General features: G+C 36.9%; 1 protein-coding gene across 7 annotated transcripts in view; it reads right to left on the bottom strand.

Moving 5' to 3' along the window:
- The window catches only part of MYCBP2 (MYC binding protein 2), a 276,011-nt gene that overhangs the window by 142,873 nt on the left and 106,613 nt on the right, over positions 1-26,525 (bottom strand). For all 7 annotated transcript variants that reach the window (XM_029210306.1, XM_029210307.1, XM_029210310.1 and 4 more), the window contains 8 exons: positions 23,164-23,283; positions 21,508-21,589; positions 13,718-13,835; positions 7,941-8,145; positions 7,135-7,288; positions 2,900-3,072; positions 1,881-2,006; positions 1,666-1,793 (listed from right to left, as the gene is read on the bottom strand). In XM_029210306.1, coding sequence (XP_029066139.1) covers positions 1,666-1,793; positions 1,881-2,006; positions 2,900-3,072; positions 7,135-7,288; positions 7,941-8,145; positions 13,718-13,835; positions 21,508-21,589; positions 23,164-23,283 — 1,106 coding nt within the window. The remainder of the gene's footprint in view (positions 1-1,665; positions 1,794-1,880; positions 2,007-2,899; positions 3,073-7,134; positions 7,289-7,940; positions 8,146-13,717; positions 13,836-21,507; positions 21,590-23,163; positions 23,284-26,525) is intronic.

Here is a 26,525-nt window from a genome sequence, read left to right as displayed (position 1 = left end):
ATGATTTGCCCCTAACTTGGCTCCCCTGTTTATGTTCAACAAATAATTTTGAACACATACTGTGTGCCAGGCAGGGTTCTAAGAACCGGGCATACAGGGGTGAACAATGCAAACAAAAAAAAGGGGCGGGGGGGGGCTACTGGAAGTAAGTCTGTGGTAAGGGAGAGGATTTACAGTTTTAAATAGGCTCACCAAGGAGTCACGATCTTAAGGTAAAGAGGAAGTGAGCCTTGCAGGTACCGGAGTGAAGAGCTGCCGTCAGAGGGAGTAAGTAGCAAGTGTGAATGTCCTGAGGTCTGACTATGCCTGGTATGTCTGAGGAACAAGGGCCGGTCAGTATGGCTAGGTTAGAGTGAAGCAACTAGTATAACATAAGGTCAGAGTCAGAGTGGTGATGCAAGTCAGTTCTGATGTTGTTTTTCAGGCCCTTGTAAGCCCTCTGGTTTTTATTCTAATACTATTAGAATCACTCTGCTATGTTGAGAACAGACCAAAGGGAGCAAGGACAGAAGCAGATACAAATTGGGAGGCTACTGTAATGCTCCAAGCAGCTGTGGTTTGGACCAACTTGGTACCAGGGGCAGTTTTTAGAAGTGGTTAGATCCTGGATTTATTTTCAAAGTGCAGCCAACAATATTTGCTGTGAGAGTGGATGTGGGGTGTGAAAGAAAGAGGGAAGAAGGCAAGGATGACTCCAAGATTTTTGGCCTAAGCAACTGGAAGAATGAAGTTAACTCTATTCTGAGTCAGTTAACTGGGATGGGGAAGAACAAGAGAACAGCAGGTTTAGAGAGATGGTCAGAAGCCTAGTTTTGAGTATGTTACATCCCAAATGCCTGTTAGCTATCCACATGGAGATGCAGAGTAGGCAGCTGTATATATATCTTTGGAGGTCTATTAAGTGTGAGAGCGATAAGAGAAAAAATACTTAAAGCCGTAAGGCTGGATCACCGAGGGGGTGAGTAGACTTTAAAAAGATGTCCAAGACTGAGTTCCGGCACTGCAGCGTTTAGAGGTCGGGAAGATGATGAGTGGCCAGCAGGAGACTAAGAAGAGCGGCCAGGGAGATGGGAGGAAAATGAAGTGTGGTGTCCTGGGAGCCACGTGAAGAAACCATATCGAAGAAGAGCTCGACTGGATTAAATTCTGTAGACTGGTTAAGGAAGATAAGGACTGAGACTACAGTAGTACTTAACTAGAATTTTTTAAGAAGCCTGCTATTGAAATTAAGGCATAAACTCTAGTCGTCTCTCTCACTTTAAGAGCAAAATCGGATAATGTGACAACAGAAAATTCAAGCTATTAGTAAATTTTCAAAGACTGAGCACATCCTTTGCTTAGTATAACTGTTGCCCTTTCTGAGATGAATAGTGCAGTAAACTTAGGACTTTTGATTGTTTTTTGACTCTCTACCAGATGGAATCCATCCCCTTACTCACTTCATCCCTGGTCCCCACGCCTGTGGTGATGATGTCTGTTTACACAGTATTTGGCAGTAAAAATGCTAAAAACTTTTTAAAGCTACATCCAAATGCCCCTGCATCTTATCATTAAAACGGCTACAAGAGAGTAGGCACATGCAAAGGTGCCTTCTATAAAATAATAAACTAAGTCAAAATACTTATCTTCAAACACAAAAGGCAACAGTGAGAATGAACTGCTTACCTTAATTTTAGCGGTATATTCTCCTCTACCTCCAAACAGACCAAGACCACCAAGTAAAATGTCTGTGTCAGCACTAAAACGTATAGCTTCTACCGAGTGAGCAGAGTAACCCCAGCCCCCTCCATGACCTAAAAGATGCAAATGATAACTTATGCTTTAAAATATCCATGTATTTCATTTATAAGACAATATTTCCTAAACATAAATATACATACTTTCAAACCTGTTTACTACACTATAATCTTCTTTGGAATAAACCTTCATTACTGCTTGAGTCTCCTCCTCTGTACTGGCAACACCCATCTTTAAATCTTGCATAGTTGCCAAGGTATCAAGACAACCTAAAAGCAAACAAACAAAAATTCAACTCCTTGAAATTAAAACTTCCCCGAGTACTTATAGTATGAGATGCTGGAGGGGATAAATTAAAACAATAAATTCTGAATTGTGCTCAACAAATTTATTCCAAGCTTTAACATTTCATGGAAGATACTTTTACAACCAATAAAAATTACCCTCTGCCTGGGTAATTATCATATTTAAACATAAGCTATATGACAATGTTTCACACAAAACTCTCTCTCTGAAAAGTTGGAATAGCTTAATCTTTGAGTCCCTACAAGGTTCTTCCTTTTATCAAACTCTCTGAATCACTTTAGATTGATTCTTAAAGTACTATTTGAGGAAGACACAGTAGCCTGAGATAACCTTAATCAGTGCTAGTTTTGGATGTTTACAATGGCTACCCGATGTTGTAAAAGTGCTATATCTCAAATTAATTAATTAGAAGTGAAGTTGATGTGCTGTGGAAAACTATTATGTAAGAAGAAACAAGTGGTGACTATAAAATTCATATATTTTATAGAATTTATTTTAAATAATGTATAAAAATTAAATATTATAATTATACATTTGAATATTTAACCTACATCACTAAAGTTTATATATTCAAGTTCAGCAAAAACATTACTTTACAAGACACATATTAGGAAAATTATATTCAGGGTTGCTTTATATTTGGGCATATATGAATCGTTCAGGGTGTTGGTGTAAGTCTGATGTACTGTTTTCTGTAGGGTAAACCTCTTAAAGTTAGAGGATTTAACTTATTTTGCACCTAGCGCATTACTGTTTAACAAACATGACAGAATGATATACAAATTTAAATACTCTTAAAAAAAAATCCTCAGCACACATTAATGAAAATTAGCTGATCATCAAATACCAACCCTACCTAGAATGTGCAAAGCTGCATGAGACCGGGTGGTGAGAGCCCTTGATCCCGTTGGTAAGGCAAGTTCAGGACTTAGAATACTACATCGGGACTGCATGTCTGCTGCAGAGGGAAGTCGGGCATCAGCAACCACTGCATTGTAACACCATAGTTCTCTAGTGTTTGGTCGAAACCTTTCAAGAAAGAGAATAATTACAGTATAATAAAACCTGTGAAGTATAATTGACAATAAAAAGAGAATAATACGGCCAGCTTAAACAGGACAAAACGTAGCTCATGACTTTCCATATCTGAGCTAAAGATATAAATAAAGTGATTATGTCACTATAAATGAAATAATTTGGACAAAACAGTAATATAGATCACATTTCATGAATAACAGAGCAACAGTATACTTAAAAGTATAATGTGTACTTACAAATGTAAAGCTTTTGTACAGCAAAAACTCCATAAAAAAGGGTATAGACAAAAGATAAGTCCAAAGAAAATACATGAAACAAACATATGAGACAAAGCTGCAATATCCACAACCTAGAAGAGCTCCCGCAAGCCAGTAAGAGATAATCAATCCCATATCGAAAGTGGGCAAAGCACATGGAATGCTGTTCTTAGGAAGGAAGCACAAACAGAATGCATGCAGATGCTGAATCTTACTAATAAACAGTAAAGCAGTCACAAAAACCGTGAGGGACCCACAATGCCCTCCTGCCATTATCTCATTCCTTTTATCTCTTTCATAACAAAATTCTCAAAAAGCAGTTTCCACTTCTTTACCTCTTTTATCCTATAAATTCTTTTTGGAAGAGTTGTTTTTATCAACTATCGAGTACACACAAAAGAAAAGTAACAAAATATTTTCAAAATAAAGTATGAAGAATAATGACACAATATACACTAGTAAAAAGAACACTACCATTATCTATTAAGTACTCTGTGTCTCCCTCCCAACTCAATTCCTTTCCTTTTCCTTTCAAAGGTAACGATTATCTTGAATTTCAAAAGTTTATTATTTTCTTGCTTTTCTTTATGATTTTTCAAATGTTTGTATCAAAACAGTATATTATTTAAAGTCTGGTCCTCTCAATCAATTGCACTTGATGATCCAAATTTACTAAATATAAAAGCACTTATATCCAGCAATCCCACTTTGGGTACATATCCAAAAGAAATGAAAGCAGGATCTTGAAGAGATATTTGCACACCCATGTTCATAGCAGCATTATCCACAATAGCCAAGAGGTGGAAGCAACCCAAACATCCTTCGATGGATGAAGGGATAAAGAAAATGTGGTAGAAACATACAATGAAATACCATTCAGCTTAAAAAAAAAAAAAAAAAAAAGAATGAACCTTGAAGACATTATGCTAAGTGAAACAAGCTAGTCACAAAATGACAGACTATGTATGATTTCACTTATATATATATATCTAAAGTAGGCAAATGCAAAGGAACAGAAAGTAGAACGGTGGTTGCCAGGAGTGAGAGGGAGGGAGAAATGAGCTGTTCTTTGCATAAGTTTAAGTTTTACAAAATGAAAATGTTCTGGAGAGATGCTGTTCAACAATGTGACTATATTTAATGCTACGGAATTGTACACTTAAAAATGGTTAAGATGTTAAATTTTATGTTATTTCTACCACAATTTAAAAATTTTAAATTATTTTTAAAAAACACTTAAAAATAATACTTCACACAGAATAAATTCTATGAAAATAGCTGCTATAATTAGGAGCATTAATATTATTGGTTTATTGCTTTTTAATTTAATCTATCAATCTAAGTGATACTTGTAGTCTTATTTATATAAAAAACAAAATACATGCATTTTAAAAGGTATCAAACAGGGCTTCCCTGGTGGCACAGTGGTTGAGAGTCCGCCTGCCAATGCAGGGGACATGGGTTCGTGCCCCGGTCCGGGAAGATCCCACATGCCGCGGAGCGGCTAGGCCCGTGAGCCATGGCCGCTGAGCCTGCGCGTCCGGAGCCTGTGCACCGCAACGGGGGAGAGGCCACAACAGTGAGAGGCCCGCGTACCGCAAAAAAAAAAAAAGAAAAGGTATCAAACAATATAAACCAAACCTAATACTTGTGACCCATAGCGAAGGTTAGTGGGATTTGGTACGGGGGAAGAAAAAGATTTGGAGAAGGACCACATCATTTTTCCTGTTTGTATTTTTGCTTTGCTTTTTAAAAAATAACACAGATTCATGTGTTAGTTTTGTAAATTTTGACATGGGAAATAAAATTGCTATTAACATTTATCTGCTCTTTTCAAATGTTAAAAGTTTCTAATTGTTCAGGAGAAGTTATTGTTAAGAATACAAAAGGAGGCAGACTCAGGCCGGAAGGAAAGTCAAAGTAAGCTAATACTGAATCTGCAATGCCTGTGATAGCTGTAAAATGCACATACCCTACTGAAAAACACAGAGGACACAAAGCAGCCAGAAGTCAGGATAAAGGAACAAACTCTCCACCTTCCAGCTGTTTTACTCAAACACAGAAGGAGACTGTCCTTCATCTTTTAATCTCTGTTTTAGAATAAAGGGTAAATGATCAAGGACCTGACAAGCATTTGAGATCATCTGTCCCCACTGCTACCACATGTGAAAAAGGCAAGGTTCAAGTAATCGGATACCGCACTTTGGAGTTCTGTTAAGACCCCAGGGAAATGATTCTAATGTTAGAATCTACTTCTACTGTTCTCTCTAATTTAGAGAATGCATTTCTAATTTAGTAAATGTATCCAGAAACTAATTCCATACTGCCAGTTTTTACTTTATTTTGTTAATGCAAATTTACTTCATTTAAAAATAAAACATGTAAGGATCATAGAAAATCAAACATCAATTTAAACCTAGGTCCAAACCAGAGCTTGCTCTTTGGTAACTAAGTCTCTTGTACATTGACTTCCAATCAGTAAATAGTTGAGGATAATTCTATTTTTACATCATTTGTTTCTCTACCCCCTCCGTTCCACTGTGACCACTCTAATTCTGGTTCTCAGTATCTCATGTCTTCATAAGAATCACTATAAGACTACTCACCTCTAGTCTCTTGTTATCTAATCTACCCTGTATATTGCTGCTACGGAGATCTAAAAGCACTACTCAACTCAATTCTCGCCTCCAAGTCTTCCCACAAAATGCCCAAGTGAGATAGCAAGCTTGTGAGCAATCTGGGAAGCACTATAATTCCTTCACTAGGAATCAGGCCTCAGGACTGATAGAAAACATGGCCTTTTAAGACTTGGATGGCTGGTAGAAATGAAAGCAGGAATGGGCAGAATAAAGAAGACAGAGGAAGTCTTCCCCCTCCTCACTCATGCCACTTCAACCTTTCAACTTACCTGGATTCCTACTAAGGCTGGCCAAATAAACAACGCAAGGGGGAAAAAATGGTTAAGTCCTGTGATGAGCCACTCTGGTAAGGGCAGTATACACCCCCTATTAGCATTCAAAGCTACAAATCTGAGGATAACTCTTTCCTTTACTCATTATGTATATAAAGCACCATAATAAATTTTAAACAAGTTACAATATAATATCTTGAATCGCCTGTGTACCTGTATCCATCTCTACATTTTTATAATTTCCAGAGTTTGATAACCCTGTATATTTCTCTACCAATATGGGGATTTTGTTACATACATTCCTAAAGGGCAAGCTCATTGATCATATTTATTCTGTATTGTCTTTGGCATAATTTCTTCTACATAGCTGGTAATGATTAGATATTTACGGGACCAGGAAATAGAGTGAATTCTATACAATACAGACAAGAATGCTGACAGACTAAAAATAATTAACAAGAGAACTCTTGAGAGTAAAATTTCTCATTATAATGAGAGTAGCAAAGCCTTCTACAGCACCTACTATGCGCCTCTACCTTAAGTTCTCATAACAGCCTATAAGGTACCGTTATTATACCTATTTTATAAATGACAAAAATAAGGCACATAGAGTCAAAGTAACTTGTCCACAGCGACACAGAAAGCAACGTGTGCAGCTGGGATAAACCTAGGCAGTCTGGCTCAGAATTCATGCTTTGAACCACTACACTAAAGGTAGCAAGAGTGAAGGTCCCCAAGAGTCACTGTGATAGAAGTGTAGTTAACAGTTAAATAGGAGAGTTCTCATCTATGAAAAGTCTGCCTATACATGACTTTTATATTCCACAAAAGTACAATTTGATCCAAACTTATTTATTACTCTATTTTATAAACAGAGAAGCTTACCTCCAAATGACATCATACACAGGATCAAGACACACACCAAATCCTTGCAGATCCTCTTGTTCAGAGTCATTAAACGTTTTACAACTCCCATCCACTTTATTTATCAGAAGACACTTAAATGGAGGAGGTTCTGATATAGAAGCAGGTACCAAGCCTTAGGAAAAAGTATTTATATATTTTAAAGATGCATTACCTTTTTATATTCCCCCAACTTACAAGATAAGCATTTCCTATAAGGTAAGTATTATTACTATCTCCATTTTACAGAAGAAGACACTGAGACTGAGGGATTTAAGTAACTAAAAACCTTTAAGTAGCAGAATTTGGACTAAAACCTCAGGCTGTCTAAGTCCACAACACATGCCCTTAATTTCTACACAATACTACTCTATTATATAATTATTCATGATATCATGGACACAAGTATAAATTGACACCTTGGTCTCGATGAAACGTCGAAGTTTGACTTATGTAACCTTCCATAAAACTAATTTCCATCATTTACTTGACAAGAACCAACACAGAAAAATTCCTCTTTCCAATACACTGTATAGGATTTATACCACTACAATTTAGCTCATATTTCCACCACTCTCTAGCTTACAAGTACTTTGGTTTCTACTTTCCTAATTATTTCATTCTTCCAGCACATAGATACATATAAACATAGACACTTAGAAGCTTCTTTTAAACTACTTCAAACAGAAGAAAACAAAAAGCTACAGGACTACATCTCATAAAAGGGAAAGATGACCGTTTACTATCAAGCCTATTTTGGAGGGACATTTGCTTGTTTGGGGTATTACCTATGATGTGTTTACTGGCAAAAATTTCTGATGTAGCGAGCACATGAGAATTAATAAGTGCTTCATCAATTCGTAAGAAAGTCTGGTCCCCACTTGCACCTATCCAGGTAGCTTTTCTTCCATATTTTGATCCAATGTTAGGCATGGGAGCTGGTTTTGCATTCCAATATGGCACATCCAAAATTGGTCTACCCAGTTGTCCTTTCTAAAAGATTAAATAAATCGTATTAACAATAATACTGGATAAACAATTTATAATATTTTATAAAGTTAAGGAAACAGTAGACAAAAATAGCTCTGTGAGACATTATTCTTCATCAGTTGTTAGCTATATTTTTTAATAAATGAAATTCATATGAAATTTGGACCAAACATTTACAAAGGAGTAAAATAATTTCTGTTATTCTTAGGAATTCTCCCCCTAATAAACCACATAGTACATGATTAAAAAAATAATAATACAGCTGAAATATTTCTCCATGTAAGAAATCTCCCTGAAATACTGTCTTTACCAACATTTAAATGAAAAGTATAATAAAATACACAATATGTTAAAAAATTGGTAATACAAATTGTTCATTTAAAAAATCACTTTGCTACTTTAAGTTGATGGTACCATAAAATGTCACTCTCGAACTCACAGAGTCTAAAAATATTTGGGTAAAAGGCCAAAATAATGAATACTGCCACTGTGAATACAATTAGGAAATTACATATTTTTCACATGATCATGTGTTAGTAAGTTATTTCCTTTATTTTTCAAGATAGACAGCAGAATCATTATGATGTCTTAAGTAAGTAACTGTGAACTCACTTAAAAAGTATGGCTGTCTCTAGGTACCTGTTTGGTAAGAGTAATAGGAAGTTTCTCACTACTAAGCGAGTAGCTGTAAAAGAATGTTAATGTTGGATTGGGAAATATTCACCCACCCGTGGCTCAGGAGCTCTCTCTCTCTCTCCTAGCATTCCCCTTCCACAACCCCCTGGAAGGCAGACAATGCTGCACCACAGCAGCCAGGGTTCACTACAAGTAACGGGAACGGGAAATCACAGCAAAACACCCAGAGCATAAGGGAGCCAGGAACACTGCAAACAAACACAGCCACAAACTGACTGCAAAAGCAACAGAACATCAATCCCTGGGTTGAACCAATGTCGGGAAAAGTGGCAAGCACAGGATTAGAGAAGCAGCCAAGAAATTTCAATGTTTATCTCAGCTTCTTTCAAGATCCTTATGTTTTGACAAAACAACAACAACAGCATAAAAATGTGTACGTCATATTGAGGGGTATTATTATGCTTTTGGAGGAAAAGAAACTAATTATATTTTTCATTGACTACTGAAATAAATATCTATTCCCATATCAACCAACTAATGTGAAGAAAAGCAGTCTAAAAATATGACAGCTGCCTGGACAGGCCCCATGGGATTCAGAATGTGGTTATAAATAAGCCACATTTAAATACACAGAGGTTCACAGCTACGGCTTCTGGGACTAGAGGACAATGATGATTGTCTGATTCTAAACATTACCATTCACATTCCCTCCAAAACAACAAAATCCACACAGAGCAGGCTTCTCTGGTAGCACAGTGGTTAAGAATCTGCCTGCCAATGCAGGGGATGTGGGTTCGAGCCCTGGTCCGGTAAGATCCCACATGCCGCGGAGCAACTAAGCCCATGCGCCACAACTACTGAGCCTGCGCTCTAGTGCCCGCAAGCCACAACTACTGAGTCCACGTGCCACAACTACTGAAGCCCACGTGCCTAGAGCCCGTGCTCCACGACGAGAAGCCACCGCAATGAGAAGCCCGCGCACCGCAACAAAGAGCAGCCCCCGCTCGCCGCAGCTAGAGAAAACCCCTGCGCAGCAATGAAGACCCAACTCAGCCAAAATTAAATAAATAAATAAATAAATAAATAATCCACACAGAGCAAAGAAAACCACACATGACTCAAGCCTTCAGCAGTATCAGGAAAAAATGGACCTCAGGACTTTTAAGGTGCCTGAAACCAGAGGGTGGAGGTAAGGTGCCGGGCACAGAAGGGGAGGCTCAAGAAGGGAACAGAGGGAAGAACTGGCGAAATCATCCCCCAAGGGAAAACCTGAACCTCTGCGTGAAAATGCCAGATAACAGGCAAGGGCTTGAAGGTTCACAGTGCCAGCCACAGGAAAAAGGCTTCAAAGTACGCAGGACGATTGCTCACCCATCAGGCTGACACAGATTAAAAGGTATGAGGGACAACACATGCTGCTGGCAAGGCTGTGGAGAAACAGGCACTCTCGGACACTGCTGGTGAGAATGCAAAATAGAGGGGAATCGTTACTATCTCACGAAACTACACAGGCATTAGCCTTCAACCCAGCAACCTTACTTTGAAAAATTTACCTCAAAGGCACACCTCTAACAATATTCATTGTTATTGTTGCAAAATATTAGAAAATACTTCTTATTCCAAGCACAAGAAATTGATTTAATAAACTACAAGATATATACACAATTGTACTATGCAGATGTAAAATACGAATTGGGAAGATCTCTATGAACTGATGAGGAATGATTTCTAGGAGATACAGTAAAGTGTAAAGACAAAGTACCGGAGAGCATATATAAAATGCTACATTTTGAAAAACAAAGATGGGAAAATAATTATATACATGTATATATATACATACCATATTTATACCTATATCAATGCAGATATAGATAGACGGTGTGTGTGGTTATTAATGTATTAATCTTTAAAAAAATAAACACAGGAAGGAGAAACTGGAAAACAATGAACTTCATAACCTACAAGCACGGCGTGAAGGGGTGGGAAGTAGGGATGCCAGAGATGGGGGAGGGAACGACACTTGGGTGAGTATACCATTTTTTGTGTAACTTAACTTTTGGAAACATGTTAAGGTTCTACACATTCAAAAAATAAAACTCCATCTAAGGATGTGGGAGGAGGGACCCTTAAACTTAAAAGCAAACTGAAACAGCGCACTGGACCACAAACCACTCTCCTTGGAAGTCTGAGAGCTCCAAGTCGGCAGGACATGGTAGGGGTCAGCAGTTAAACCAATGTCTTCCTACAAATGGCCAGGAAGACTGTTACAAGAGGGAAAAGAGGAACCCCACTCAGTGACAGTCCTTTAATTCGCCCCCTTTCTGCCCTACCTTTGGCATTCCTCTTGAGCCTCATTCATTGTTCAAGGCCAAAGTTATCTCCATGCTGAAAGGTCATCCCTCTTTCTCCCCCACCCGAGATCAGATCTTACTCACTTTACGGAGATGAACCCCTGTCCCAGGACAGGGTGAGACAAAGTGTAACCAGTAAAAGGGCCCGTTTTCAGGAACAAGGGAAGGAAGGTGATCCTTGGCTGCTGTCACCCTTTACAAAGAATCTGCTAGTTCTACCTATTTTTATCCATATTAAATAAAATTTAAAGAAAAAGAAAACAAAAACAAATGAACCCAACTCTATTCCAAAGGAATAACATAATCCCACTGAAAGGGGGTGGGAAGAAAGAATCCAAGTAACTTATGAACACAGTATCTGAATCTATACCTTCGGTCTTGGGGTAGGACACAGGCGAGAGGGGGAGAGAGCGGGGGAGAGGGGGGCAGAAGCAAGAGTGATAAACAAATCCTGAACTCTTTTTAGGGAGTTTGTTTTTATAGTAGTGTGGGCAAAGCAAATATAAAACTATTTTAGACATAGTTTAGGACTGAGTGAATGAGAAATAAATGTATTGATATTGTTGGGATCCAGGATTCTTAATGTGGAGGAAGGGACATAAACATGGAATGAGACAAGGTAAGAAAGAACCCTATGGGAATGGGCTGGAATTAAGAGGTATCAGTGCGGACTTATTATTTCTAAAATATACGTATGTATGTATATATGCACACAGATGTGTACTGGGGATGCAATGAATACACCTAGTGCTCAGCTGGTGTCTAGTACTATTCCCCACTAAAAACAACCTAGGTTTTTTAGAGAAATAGCTGATTCTAGGACTCATACAGATAAGCCTGGAACAACTTGTTATGCCAGGAAGTAAGGAAGTACTCAAAAAAACAAAGAGGCATGTCACCAGAACACAGAAGTCAGCGTGAAGGGACTCCCACTGGCGAAATCTGAGACAATATAAGCACCCAAATAATTAAGTACAGTAATGACGAAAAAAGAGAAATGTGTCTACACCAATAATAAGTAGACAGGTAAACAAACAAATATTAAATGGGCTCTTGCTTAGAGTAAAACGCAAAGGGCTGACAGGTAAATGTGAGGAGGTGCTGGGGTTGGAAAAATCATCATTTTTGCAGCCATTATAGTAAAGACTAGCTCAGGCAAGAACAATCAACAGATGCGAAATCTAGAAATTCTGATGAGAAGCAGGTATCTTAAAACTTAACCATGTCAACCCAAAGACTGCTTATTAGTTTCAAGTGAAAAAATTCTAACTCTGCGGTAGTGAAATCAAACAAAATTTTACAGGTGATCAAAATTTACATCACCAGTGAAGGGCAGGTGGGCATTTTGTGCCTCCAAATGTGATTCCCTGAGAAGGACATGATGTCACTTACATGGTATTTTAGTCTGGAATGCACAACCTGAATCTAAACATGAGGAAATATTAGAGAAACAAAAATAAGGAACCTTTTGTTAAAAAAAAGAAGTACCATATTCTTCAAAAATGTCAATGTCATAATAAACAAAGAAAAGGAGCGAAAATGTTACAGATTAAAGGAGACTAAAGAGACATGAGAAATAAATACAAGGCCTGATCCTAGACTGGAGGGGAAAAATGCCAGAAAAGAATTACCGGATCAACTGACAAAACACAAACTATTTAAGGAGTAAAGGATCATAATGTGTGCACGTTATTCTTAAAGGACAAGAAAAAAAAAGTTTTATACACACAGGCATACAGAGTACGTGAGAGAATGAGAGCATGAATGTACAAATGATAAAGCAAACGGATCAAAATGTTACCAATAGGTGAATCTGATTCAAGAATATATGGGCGCTCTATGTACTATTCTTATTTTTGGGAACCTTTCTGTAAGCTTAAAATCATTTCCAAGTAAGAGACTGTTTTTAAGTTCACATTTACATTTAAAAAAAATCAAGAGTTGCAAATTACATCCCAGAGACTTAGTTTAGAGGGTTCTGAATAGTTACCCACATCACAGATGGTACAGGTTTATTAGCACAGTCTTATTAAGCTTTTCCTTGAGCTCTACTATGCCCAAACTATACAAAATTCTCAGAGCATCTTCACTCTTTTCAAGCTTTGGCAAAAAAGAGAAAGAGCAAAACAGACAGGCAAACAGACAGAGAGAGACACAGAGAGGGAGAGGAAAAAGTAAACTATAACTCTAAACAAATCTACCAAGAGAACCAGGCCTTTAAAAAGTTCTAAAATAAAAATAATTCTACATGTTAAGAAAAATGATTCTTTACAAACTGTTGGGAAATAAGTTTTCAGTGACAGAATTAGCTCTACTGAATGCTTAACAGATTCTGACCTGGAATAAACATGTCCAGTATTCTAACACAGCTGTTAAATTTAATAAATTCTAATGCTACACTACAAAAGAAAATCATTTCAAAGCAAAGTCTGTTAGGTTTTGTGTATGTTGGATGTGGAGACAGGAAATATGCATATGCAATAATTATAATACAAGAATTTCACTGAAACCAGAAAAAATAGCTAACGTAGACAAATTGCAAGGCAACGGTACAATGCAATATTATTAATGCTTAAAAAATTTCTTACAGAAAAACTTCCAAATGTGAAGACCTGTCCATCCATTAAAAGTACTGCCGTGTGGTTGCTGCCTGCAGTAACTTGTGTGCTAGGGCCTGGCAATGCTTGAACAAGAGTGGGACATCCCCTAGGTTAAAAAAAAAAAAAAAAAAATTAAGTCAATTTCTTACAGGACCCAACTGAAATAAAAAACAATAAACAATGCAATAAAAAATAGAAGAGATAAAAGGCACTAATAAGAATATTCAGCAAACACTTACTTAGGTACTATATGCCTGTCTCTATCCTATGCGTTAGGTACACAAAGATGAAAAAGACATAATCGCTGACTTTAAGGAGATTATTAAAAAGATTTCTTGAGTTTACTACCCTAACTATGGACACATAATTTTTATTTTTTCTGAAAGACTGGTGCTACCTTTGTTTTAAAAGAAAAAAAAATGTTACCTTATATAGTGAATGGCAAGTTAGAGAGCTCTATAAATATTTGTCAGATGAAATAAAAATCATGTGCTGATTTAGCAGGAATTCAATCCGAGAACCATACAAAACAATTAAATTTATGTCTTATTTTCTACTTTTTTCCACTGAACTGTCAATTATTTTTATGTCTTCTTTTCTACCGTTTTTTCACTGAATGGTAATTTTAGATTTTAACATATACAGTAGTTAATGAATTAGAATACAGTATCATGAGAGGCACCGCAGCAGTGGCTACAAGCTCAGGCTCTAGATGTAGACTGCCTGCATGTGAATCCTGGCTCCACCACGTAGTAGCAATGTACCATGACTTTGAACAAGTTACTCGTCCTTTTTGTATTTCAGTTTTCTCTTCTATTACATGGAGATAATATTAAACAGTATTTACCCCATAGGGTTCCTGTGAACAATAAAGAAGCTCACATATGTCAAGGGCTTGGATCAGTGTCTGGTACACAGTTAACAATTAATAAATGGTAACTATTATGATAAATGGTATCCCCGTATTCATCGTATCTATCCTTGTAACCATCCCTATATCACTTTATTTACCACTTTCAGTAATCATCATCTATAATGGGAATAATCACACTACAGAAAGAGTCCACACATAATAGGAGAGCTCTGTTTTTGAGACAATGTAATTATAATACTTTAAATTTTTTTAAATTACATATATTTTTAAATGATTATTCAGGCTGCAATGAAAAATGAACTGGGAAGAGGCAAGACTAGCAGCTGGAAAACTAGTTAAGAAGATGTCACAATAATCTGGGTGAGTTATGGTGGAGGCCTGAAATAGAAACAGTGTGGACAGAAAGGAATGAATGGATTTGACAGCTCTGTAAGGAACAGTACTGACTAGACTCCGGCAATGACTGACATGGGGCAATGAAGGTTTTTTGCTTAAGTAACAAGGTAGATGGTGGTAACATTCACTTAAGCTATGAGAATGAATGACAGCTGGGAAGACGAAGAGAGAAAAGATAGTTTTCATTGTAAGTCTCTCTAACATTTAGGTATGGACAGAGGAAGAAGAAGAGCTCATAAAATCTAGGACATAACAAAGAATGAACTCTGGAAAAATGTGGTATGTAGACAGTCATTTCAAGAATAGGGAAATAATGTACATGCTGAATGCTCTAGAGACAGATACAAATGACCACCTGATTTTGCAAGAAGGAAGTCTCTTTGGTGGAGTAGGCACAACACTATGTAGCAAAGGAAGAGTTAACAGTGGGGTCAGAGACTAATGCAAAACCCCTTCAAAAACCTCAGCACAAAAGGGAAAAAGGAGAACCAACAGCTAGAGGGAAAATGGAGCTGAAGGGGAAGCTCTGTCCTTTTTAAGAATTTGCAGAAGTTTAAAAGAGTGAGTAAAGATAAGGACATATGGTTCAGAGGGGAGACAAGAAACAGAACTGGATCCCTATGGAAAAGGCAGAGGTTTCACAGCATAGACAAGAACAGGCCCCTCTTTCAGTGTAACATGAAGAAGGAGGAAAGAAGTAGTAATGGACGCAGGCAGGTTGGCAGAGTTGCTGGACTGAAGAATTTCCCGCCTAATGTTTTTATTTTTGCTGTGATGTGAACAGAGGTCAAGTGCTGAGAGGAAGAGGAAATGGGTGAGGAGAGAATTTAAAGATTACGGAAAGGGTACGGTGGTGAATGGAAAAAATAAAAACCTAGACCAGAAGTTTTTAACCCAGATCCAAATGACTTCTAGGAAGTCTGAAAGTGAACTTCAGGGGATCTGTGAATCTTCTAAATCTGGAAGCCAACTTTTAAGTGTATATTCTTATGTCTGTTTTTCTGAAGAGACAGCCTATGTCTTTCATCACATTCTCAAAAGGTCTTAAATCAAACAGTTCAAAACTACAAACCAGGAGGATCACTGCCTATTGTAGAAGGATTGGTCCAATCTACAAATCATAACAATCTGTATAAGTATGATGTATAAGTATGATCTTCTTCCGGAAGCCTAAGTTAGACATAGAAAATATAGGTAGACCGATTCACGCTTGAAGTTTTGCCATGCCTTAGCATCAAGACCCAAGAGGGTGAGAAAACTGAGGATAATGGTAAGAGTACAGGTGAAGAGAATGAATGACAGTCTCTAACGTGGGTCGGAAAAAAACTGAAACAGGCGATAGACACTAAGAAAGTAGAGGGCTGTAGAGAATGAAGTACTGATAAAGTCAAAGACCAAGTAAAGTAATGCTAAGTAACAGAAGAAGAAATTGTCATCAGATCATGGGTTGTTTAAACTTAAAAATTCAGAGTTGGAGCTATGCTAGATCCATAATGGGTCCTGGGGATGACCACCATGAATGTGGAAGTAAAGTTCACTAGATCTAACTCACGGTGTCAAGGTAACTGTATTGTATGGGACCATTCATGAGTGTGTGACAAGACTCAGACTGGGAAAACACTGTGAGCCAGATACTAAATTTTCAGTGAATGAAAGGCAGTGACTAAAACACAGGTAGGCAGTAACCAAAGGGGAGGAGAGCAGAATGGCCCTGCCTCAAAAGAGTAGTTTTTACTTGAGGATACAATAATATGGCTAGGAACAGCAGTGAAAGTTAAGTGGTTCTCAAATCTGAGGTACTGGGAGTTTTGGCAATAAACAATTACCAGGTCAAAGGGCTGTATGGCAAACTAATGTCCTCACAGAAATGTCCAGTTCGATTCAAACAAAGGATTCAAACAAAGGATTAAACTGCAGACAGTTTAATGTTTAAGCTGCAGACAGTTTAACTGCAGACAGTACCTAAAACTGTTTACTTGTCTGCAGTTTACAAAGCATTTTCAAATAAAATGTACCACTGGTTATCAAAATAACTCTATGGGTAGATCTGAAGCCCTTTAAAAAGAATTTTCCCAGAGTTAGTGGCAATTCTTCTAATAAACTCTTTTCATGATACTAGAGCCCATTTATTAAATTATTTGGTAAACACAGGAAGAACAGAAAACAAAAATTATATGTGTATGTGTATGCATGCCAGGCATTTTACAGACACTATATTAATTCTTTAACAATGCTATGGGACATTTAAACTAAGGCTTAGTAAATTATAGTCACATAGCTGGTAAGAGATGAATCAAAGATATGAACCTTGTCTAAATGGTTCCAGACACCATGACTGTGTAGCATATTAATGCAGAAGGAGGATATAGCAAGAAAAAGATGAAACTCAGAAACATTATAAGAATTATCCAAATTCTACTGAAAAAAGGAGAATAAAAGCATCTAAACGCTATAGTGCCTTTCCCAACATCCAGGTTTAAGTTTACTGAAAAGAGTAAAAGAATTTGGAATTCAGAGATTTAGGAGCATACTGAAGAAAATAAACGAAAAAGAGGGTTGGTAGACTCATGTCATGAGTGAATGTATTACAGCCCTCAGAAGCTTTTTGACATTCATTTTTAAAAGCAGCAACAGTAACAGCCAACATTTACTGAGCATTCACTACAGGCTAGGCCCTGTGCTAAGTAAACAACACCTATCATTTCACTGAACAACAACCTTCTGAGAGAAAGATACTTATTTCCCATTCAAAAGGAAGAAACTGAGACACAGGAAAGTTAAGTAATGTGGTCAAGGTCACACGGGCACCAAGTGATATAATCAGACTCAGTCATCCTGGCAAGACACCGCATTAAATAAAGAGAATACCAATAACACGTTTCTACCTTTAGCACATGCACATTACGATATTTATCTTACATTAATCACAAATTATTAATGTGTGCTATACAATAAATTTCAGTTAAAAGTGCTTGATTACTAGAAACTTAAAAAAAAATACCTTCCAACTTTATTTCAACTAAATATCTATAAATGTTTTGCTTCGTGGTAGTTAGTTAATATGTATGCTATTGAGGCTTTGTTCCTCCGGGGACTGTTCCTCCATACACATGGGCAATTCCTTTTGGAATTCATAACAGTTCCTGACTCCTGCCTTCCAAGTCCCAGACAGATCCAGACAAACAGGGTAACCGGAGTGTTCACGGCACAGACGGCTCTGGCTGGTTTCCGTTTAATCCACTAGGCACAGTGTGTAGGCATTATTTCACTGCATTACCCAGCCTGGAGCTCCCCACCCCCATGGAATCAGCCTTCCAGTTACAACTCTATCAATGGAACCAGGAGTGAAAATTCACATGCTGGAAAAGAACAACTTTGGGCGGTTCAAAGAAATCCCACCAGAGTTTAATCTCCTTAAAAAACCCTAATTATTTAATTTTCAACATTAGAAGCTATCCCACTTCATGAAGATATATTCGAAACTATTGAAAATACTTAGCATATTGCCATGATACTGTCACCTGAGTGAGTCACTGCAAGTCAAGGTATGATGCCCCCTGGCTGACCATCAGGACCAGGAGGCAAGGCTTTTAGGTAATAGCAGCCTCTTCACTTAAAAGCTGCCTTGAGATCCTTCCCGTTCTTCAGCCGTTACACCTCAACGTGGGGCGGCAGGACTTGTGCTTACGCTGTTCGTTCTTCACACTGTGCAGGCACCTTAGGGCTGTGATTTGATTATAGATATGATTTCCACTATTTCCCTCCCACTCAGTCAAGACCAGGAAGCACATACATTTGCTAAATCTTTTCTGTGGAGTGATATACAAGTACAGAGTCTGATTTGTGAGAAAGTGGCCCCCTTGCGGCACACGTGACTGATGCTCCATCATGTCTAACTGTAATGCACCTTTCCCAGGTTATGTCATGACTCACAAAATAATCTCCAGCTAAATAACAACAGCAATAATGGTGATGATGATGATAATAATAAATTCTCTTCTGTGTCACGAGTCTTCCATGAGAAACAGAACAAAAAGTTTCCAAATTCTTCTCTATGCATATTACAAGCCCTGTCTCAGTCTCTGCATATGAGTGATGTTGTTCAATTGCGACGCAAAGTACCTGCTGCCTTCTAATACCTGTGACAGTAATCACTCAACCCTGCAAAGTACCTGCTGCCTTCTAATACCTGTGACAGTAATTGCTCAACCCTGCAAAGCCACTGATATTCTGAAATTTCCAATGTCCAATATACAAATGCCATACCTGGTGACATCTGATACAGTAATCTGTCAAAGACCTTTTGCTCTCTTTCCAAGCACAATAGTTGTCCTTAAGATTGTGAGTTTTATAAACGTGTTAACAAGTGTCAAACGTATGTTGCACTTGTGTTTTTAGTGAGAAGGTCAACTCAATGGTGTCTCAAATCATCTCTTTTCATCAATAACAACGGTCATCGAAGTAACTAAGGACATTCCTTTCACCTTCATTTTCTGTGCACTGCAAATGGACCTGACCCTGCCTTTTAGGGATGGATGGCGTTTCTTAATCCCGGATGCACGGTAGACTGTGGAGAGCTTTTAGGAAAGAACTGATGCTGGCATCCTATCCAACCCTTGCTGCCTCCATCTCCCATCCCCAACGCCCATCTCCCAACACATACCTCGTAAAAAGTCTAGATTTAGGGTCCAGGCATGGCATTTTTCAAGTTCCCCAAGTAATTCTACTGTGCAGGCAGGATTAAGAATCACTGGTCTTTACCATGTAAATGGCATCATCCCTGCCACAGTAATGAAGTGATTTCAGAATAAAGTGAAAATTATGGATTTTATTTAATGACTGGAGTGATTCACTATATGTGAATGAGAAACCATATAGTTCCAATTGCTTCTGGCAGGTATCTTGTGACTATAGGAAGAATCAGGCAAGAATAGAGAGACAAAAAGAAAGGAGGTTCTGAGGTAAACTGAATTGGTGAGTCAAGTCTAGCCTGAAGCTGCCCTATATATCCCCAGACTTATAAATAAACCTGGTTTCAGTGGTGGGGCAGCCACACACGTAGACCACTCAGATCTTGAAGACCACCTGCTGCACGGAACATAAATGACTAACAGCCTCAGAGGCTGTTCCTTTTTGTCCACGAGGCCATTCTTCCCCTGGGAAGCTACCAGCCTGGGACTGAGCACTGTGAAGGTATGCGTGCTGGCCCATCCTGCCCAATTTGGGACTCTGCCAAAGGCAACCTTGGCTTGAGGACACCCCACTGGCCTGGCTAAAACTCAATCAGAACTGCACTGTAACCTAACTCTTCCTACCCCATTCTTCCTCCTTCTTTCCTTTCACAGGGGTCAGATCTACATCGGGCCTATTCCTACTCTTTTCCCTTTTATCTTTCACAGCAGTTTTCTACCAATAGACCCTTTGCACATCTAATCGTATCTTAGCATCTTCTTCTTGGAAGACCTGAGCTAACAAAGATGGGTTTTTCTATACTTTTGACCAAAAGCACTCTCACTGTATTAAGCAGAAATGGAATCAGCTGCTGTATTGAAAGCCAAGTAACAGGGAATTAAACAAGACAGAAGTGTATTTCTCTTTCAGGTAAGCACCCAATTATAAGGAGCTGATGTGGCACTTCCATGGTGTCGGGGACCCAGACTATTTCTATCTTGTGGCTCTGCCATTCTCAATACATAGTTTCCAACTTATGATCGCTATGATGACTTTTCCAGCTCCTGCCGCCAGGCATGGACTCCAGGCAGCAAGCTGGGAGGGAAGAGGGAGAAATGGAAGGGTATCCCCCCTCCCTTTAACAGCATGATCCCAAAGCTGCACATATCACTTTAGTTTACTCGGCCATATCTTGCTGCAATGGAGGCGGGAAAATGAAGTCTCTGGCTTCATGGTCATGTCACCAACTAAAACTCTATTACCAAATGAAGTAGGGAAGAATGGATATTAAAAATGTCTAGTAGTCTCTACCACAATTAGTTCTTCACTATTCTGGATAAGTCAAAACAGTTTCTCTGAGTGACCATTAGATTTTGTTTGAAAATTATGGAAAAGCTTCAATGACTTCATGTTAATATTAGACCAAAATTTAAACACGATAACATCAAGGAATATGAATAAATCTATTGCTGATCTGTTAAAATGCCATTTGGGGATAGTCACTGTCTTATCCATTGCCATGAACAGCCTTTAAAAGGATATTAATTCTTAAGAATGCAGTAAGATTTCATGATAATCATAATCACTCTTACATTTTAAATGTATAAAATGTAAATCAATTTTTCTCCCGAAACTACAAAATCATCTATCCCCACAAAAGCACTCAACCACAAAATCAAGAATAACCAATAATTTATGGGCCACAGTTTGCAAAACAGTGGTATAAATGCTTTTTCAAGTGTAGAAATATATACTTAGAAAGAAAAAAGGAAAGAAAGGAAAGAAGAAAGAGAAAAAAAAACCACACTCAGCATCTTCACACAAAAAGTTAAAGTACCTGGAATTGACATCTCCATGTCCGAGCTGCCCATGCTGCCCGTACCCAAATGTGTAGACATCGCCATTCTCCATTAAAACCACTGAAACCAAAATCCAGAGCTTTATTTTTTCATTGTATGCATTTCATATTTCTATCACAACTATACTGAAGGCAGTGCAATTTTCACTGTTTAAAATTAGTAGAGCCATTAAAAGTAGGCAAGTGAAGCATCGACAAATTTATATTTAATGAGAAATAAATATAATTTCAGTTCTGTAAAATATTTTTGTAGGTTATAAAAATGTATAATGTTTTCATAATGTACACTTTAAACTTCTTACAAATGCCATTTAATAACATTAATATTTAATAAAACATTGGTTTGGGTCAACTGTAAAGTCTTTTTATAATGAGTAACTACATACAAAATGTTCACTCATATCTAGGATAATTATATAGGTAGATGGGTTTGAGCTCTGCACAGATATGTACAACATCAATATGTCTGTCAGAACTTTAGTATTTGTCAATGTCTTATCAAATAAGGAAATATATTGAGTATCAAAAGAAAGAATGTAACATTTTTTATGTTTAGGTTGAAGAGTACAACCTAAGCTATATAATCCAAATGTTATTTACTAGGAACTGAAATTTCTACTTTTTAAAAAAATACAGAAATTTGTTGATGCACATCTCTCACTGAACAGTAACAAAGTTTGTGACCAGATTATAAAAATCACAGAATTGTAGAGTTCAAAGGGACTTCAGGGATTATTTTACCTTCAGGAATTTCATGAACTGAATTATAAAATAAGTCCATCAGAAGACAGATTAGAAGTCAGATCTCTACATGTACCACAATGTTCACTGCAGCACTATTTACAGTAGCCAGGACATGGAAGCAACCTAAGTGTCCATCGACAGATGAACGGATAAAGAAGATGAGGCACATATATACAATGGAATATATATTACTCAGCCATAAAAAGAAACAAAATTGAACTATTTGTAGTGAGGTGGATGGACCTAGAGTCTGTCATACAGAGTGAAGTACGTCAGAAAGGGAAAAACAAATACTGTATGCTAACACATATATATGGAATCTAAAAAAGAAAAAGAATGGTTCTGATGAACCTAGGGGCAGGACAGGAATAAAGCTGCAGATGTAGAGAATGGACTTGAGGACACGGGGAGGGGGAAGGGTAAGCTGGGACGAAGTGAGACAGTAGCACTGACATATATACACTACCAAATGTAAAAGAGATAGCTAGTGGGAAGCAGCCACATAGTACAGGGAGATCAGCTCGGTGCTTTGTGATCACCTAGAGAGGTGGTATAGGGAGGGTGAGAGGGAGACACAAGAGGGAGGGGATATGGGGATATATGTATACATATAGCTGATTCACTTTGCTATCCAGCAGAAACTAACATAACATTGTAAAGCTATTATACTCCAATAAAGGTGTTAAAAAAAAAAGAGAAGTCAGATCTCTAGACAATCATTTTATAGCTTAAAAGAGATTCTGTAATAAATAGGCTTTCATAGATTTGAGAGATACTGTCACACTATAGCTTTTAAACACAGTTAACAGACTACATGTGTCAAAACTAAACAAATAGGTTATTTAGCACAATTGTAAAAATGCAGTTATACCCTAAAGTTCCAGCCGCTACCTGAATGGTGAAATCCACAGCTGACTTGTACTGCCCGGAGCTCACAGTCAAATCGCACAGAGCCTGGAGGATATGTTGTGATTTTACTTGCATCCTTTTCTCCTCGTTCTCCACTTCCATCTGTTAAGTGTTATAATTTGTAATTAAGCCATTATTCATCTTCAAAATAAAATTTAAAATCAGTTTACTATGGAAAAACAAGAGAAAATGTTAAAAGGAACAAGCAAGAAGAATCTGTAGCTGTTAGAAGTGATAGATCAAGAATCTACCTGCAAAGAAGCAATTTTGAAAAGATATACTATATACTTCTGTTTGCAAATATCACTAAATCAGTAAAAACACAGATAAGGTCTGGTTACAGATAAAGCCTATTAATCTAATCAGTTATGTAACGTAAATGGGTCATTAAGTTATAGAAATAACAAAATTCTAAATGTAATAGTTTATATGGGAAAATTTAGTTTACATAAAAATAACTGCATGCAAAGTCATTTAACAATTGTTTTAAACTTAGTGATATTGTTAGTGCTAGCCATTTAAAAAAAATTTCTAGCTGACTCGCAAATGACTTAGATTTCCCAAACACATCTAGAAAGGCTACTCTGTCCGCCAGTATTGCTAAAACTCAATTGAACTTTAAAAAATTTCTAAAGACCAAATAGCTTTACTCAATGTATTGCAGTTCAATGGTTTCCTGTCGTTCATTTTGTCTGTCCCACCTTGACCCTCAGCCAGTCTGCTCTGCGGTCTTCTTCTGGCCCCCAAACACAACTCTGAACCAAACCCTCTGCTTTTATTCCTTCTTTCCTCCTCCCTTCTTTTCATAATTTCCTACCATAAGCTTGCTTTAAGGCCCTCCCTCCAACCCTGGTTTCTACATTTGACTTTGAATATTCTGGCATTTTAACCATAAAATTTTAAAAACACATTCCAGAATTTAACAACTTTACTTTGGAATGTGTAAATAAGAAAGGCAACTTACTTTTCCTAGTCTAATACTATACATCAACTAAAATACGACCTCTATGTCATCAAGATTCAAATTCCTTACACATGGAATAAATGTAAATCTGGATGGAATTTCAGGTCAGCTAGTCTAAGCTAACTGCTTTGTGATATAGTAAATCTAAACAAGTGTGTATAATATGCAGATACACATGTGGATCTACAGACACACATTTTTAAAAAATTCTGTATTTTCATTACCCATTTTAGAATACTAAGCAGAATAACATCAAATCATTTCATGTTCACATTATCCTTTCTTTTTCTATCTAATATTTCTAACCTTTAGTACTATCCAGGTAAGACAAAATTGGCCTAAATTATGAGTTCCATTTCTATAACTAAATGACTCTAGCATTTCAAAAAGTTTTAAACTCTTTACAACATTAGGACAGTAAAACCTCACTAATTCGGAATAACACAGAATGGGTTGGCCTATATTACTTACTGAAAAGGTCTTAATTATAGAATGTTTAAGTAAAAGTTCAGTTTTATTACCTTCAAGCAGTACAGATTATAGATTAAACTAAATGCTATTGATACAATAAATAAAATGTGGTTACCTACATTATAATTCAAAATAGGCCTATATTACATAAAAAATGTACCATAAACATAAAAGTCCTTTAACATACAAGAATTAATTGCTGGACCCAGAGGCTGAAGGCACGTTGAAGGAATCCTTCATTTCTTGAGCCCTTGGTTTGAAAAGCTAGTGATTTTAGACAGGTTTCCCCTTATAAGTATGACCCTGAAAATTCAGAGGAAGAAGTTATTTTGAATTTTTTACTCAAAAAAGATCACAAATACTGTATCTGAAGTACCATAAATTTTGAATTAGTGAGAGGTTTTACTATAAAAGGAAAAAGAATATGATTCTTCTTTTGCTAAATTATCTAATGTGGGTTTGCCAAATTAAATCTGCAAGAATGGATGGGCTAAAAAAAAAAAAAATCACAACATTTAGTTTTACTCCATCCAAAATGCAATATACTCTTAGTTCAAAGACTCCTCATCTTGGAAAGGCAGTGAAATGGTTAAGTATAAACAAGGGCCTACCCATAAAGGAATAAGTATCTTCCAAAGACTATTTAAATAAGATGACAGATATATAAAAATTTTACAGCTTTATCTCAATTGGTAAAAATATCTAATTATTAAAACCAAATCTGATTTAATATAGAAAACAAATCGTGTTCATTTGATTGTGCCAGACCTAACTAAATTCAATGCTACACCTTAATTTCAGTTTATATAAATGTATTGACGCCTAGTTAAAGCTTTTACCTTTGAACCTGGCATCCTGCCCTCTCCCTCGAATCAGAGATTAAATATAGATACAAAGCCCACAATAGAGACAAAGCATCAGGGAAGGAGGAAAAAAAAGCCTAGTAATTTACTGATTAAAATCATAGTGATTAAAAGAGTACTAGCTATTATTTAGAGGTAAAAAATAATACTAGAAACATTTTGTTCAAGTGAATCTAAACAAACCTTTATCTATATAAAATAATTTTTCATTTATTATAGATGGTGAAAATATTGTTATTATAAGAAAAAAACAGGGATAAGGTTCTTGATCACTAGTAGCAGCAGTGACAGAATTTTTTAAATATACATCTGTATCTGGAATTTTATGTCAGTTCAAAAAATTAAGTACAATTCTAGTAATCTAGAAATTTACAAAAGTTTATCAAAGAAAAAAGATACCTAATAAATAGTCAAGAATCTAGCGTAAATTCAAGAACTAGCAAGTGAAATTCAGCAAGATAAATTCTCCTCAAGCTCATTACTCAGTAAAATGTCAATGAGCAGCAATAAAATTAATCTCACATTTTTAGGAAAGTTAGGCTTAAATATTCTTATAATTGGCCATTTAGGTATATCTGTATTTTTCCCTAATATGAGTATGATATTGAAACTGTGATAGCTACAAAGTTTTGACAGATACGTAACTAAAGTATTATATGTATATATACATTATTTATGCATATTTGTGTACACACACAGAGAAAAGAGGATTCAGTAACTAAAGGACTCTAACTTTTAATTTTTATTTAAATCTATACTTTTTGGGTAATCTTATAAGCATGCGTATCACTGAATGCATTACAGAACACAGTGAGTACTTTGAACGAAATCACGAAAATAAAACAGCAAAGCAGTAGTAATTACAATTTGCTAAACACCTCTGTGCTAAACACTGAAAATTTAAATAGCACAGTGGATAGTGCTTTTGGGCACTGGAGCCTAAGAGACTTGGATTGGAATCCTGGCTCTACTATTTGCTAGTTTTACGATAACTGGACACTGGATCTTTTTGAGTTTTAGTTTTTTCCCATCTATAAGATAGGAAT

This window comes from Monodon monoceros, unplaced genomic scaffold (assembly GCF_005190385.1).
Source record: "Monodon monoceros isolate NGI ecotype Baffin Bay Population unplaced genomic scaffold, NGI_Narwhal_1 Super_Scaffold_8, whole genome shotgun sequence".
Classification (NCBI taxonomy): Eukaryota; Metazoa; Chordata; class Mammalia; order Artiodactyla; family Monodontidae; genus Monodon; species Monodon monoceros.
Note: the sequence above shows the minus strand (reverse complement) of the source record. Positions and strands in the feature narration are given on the sequence as shown.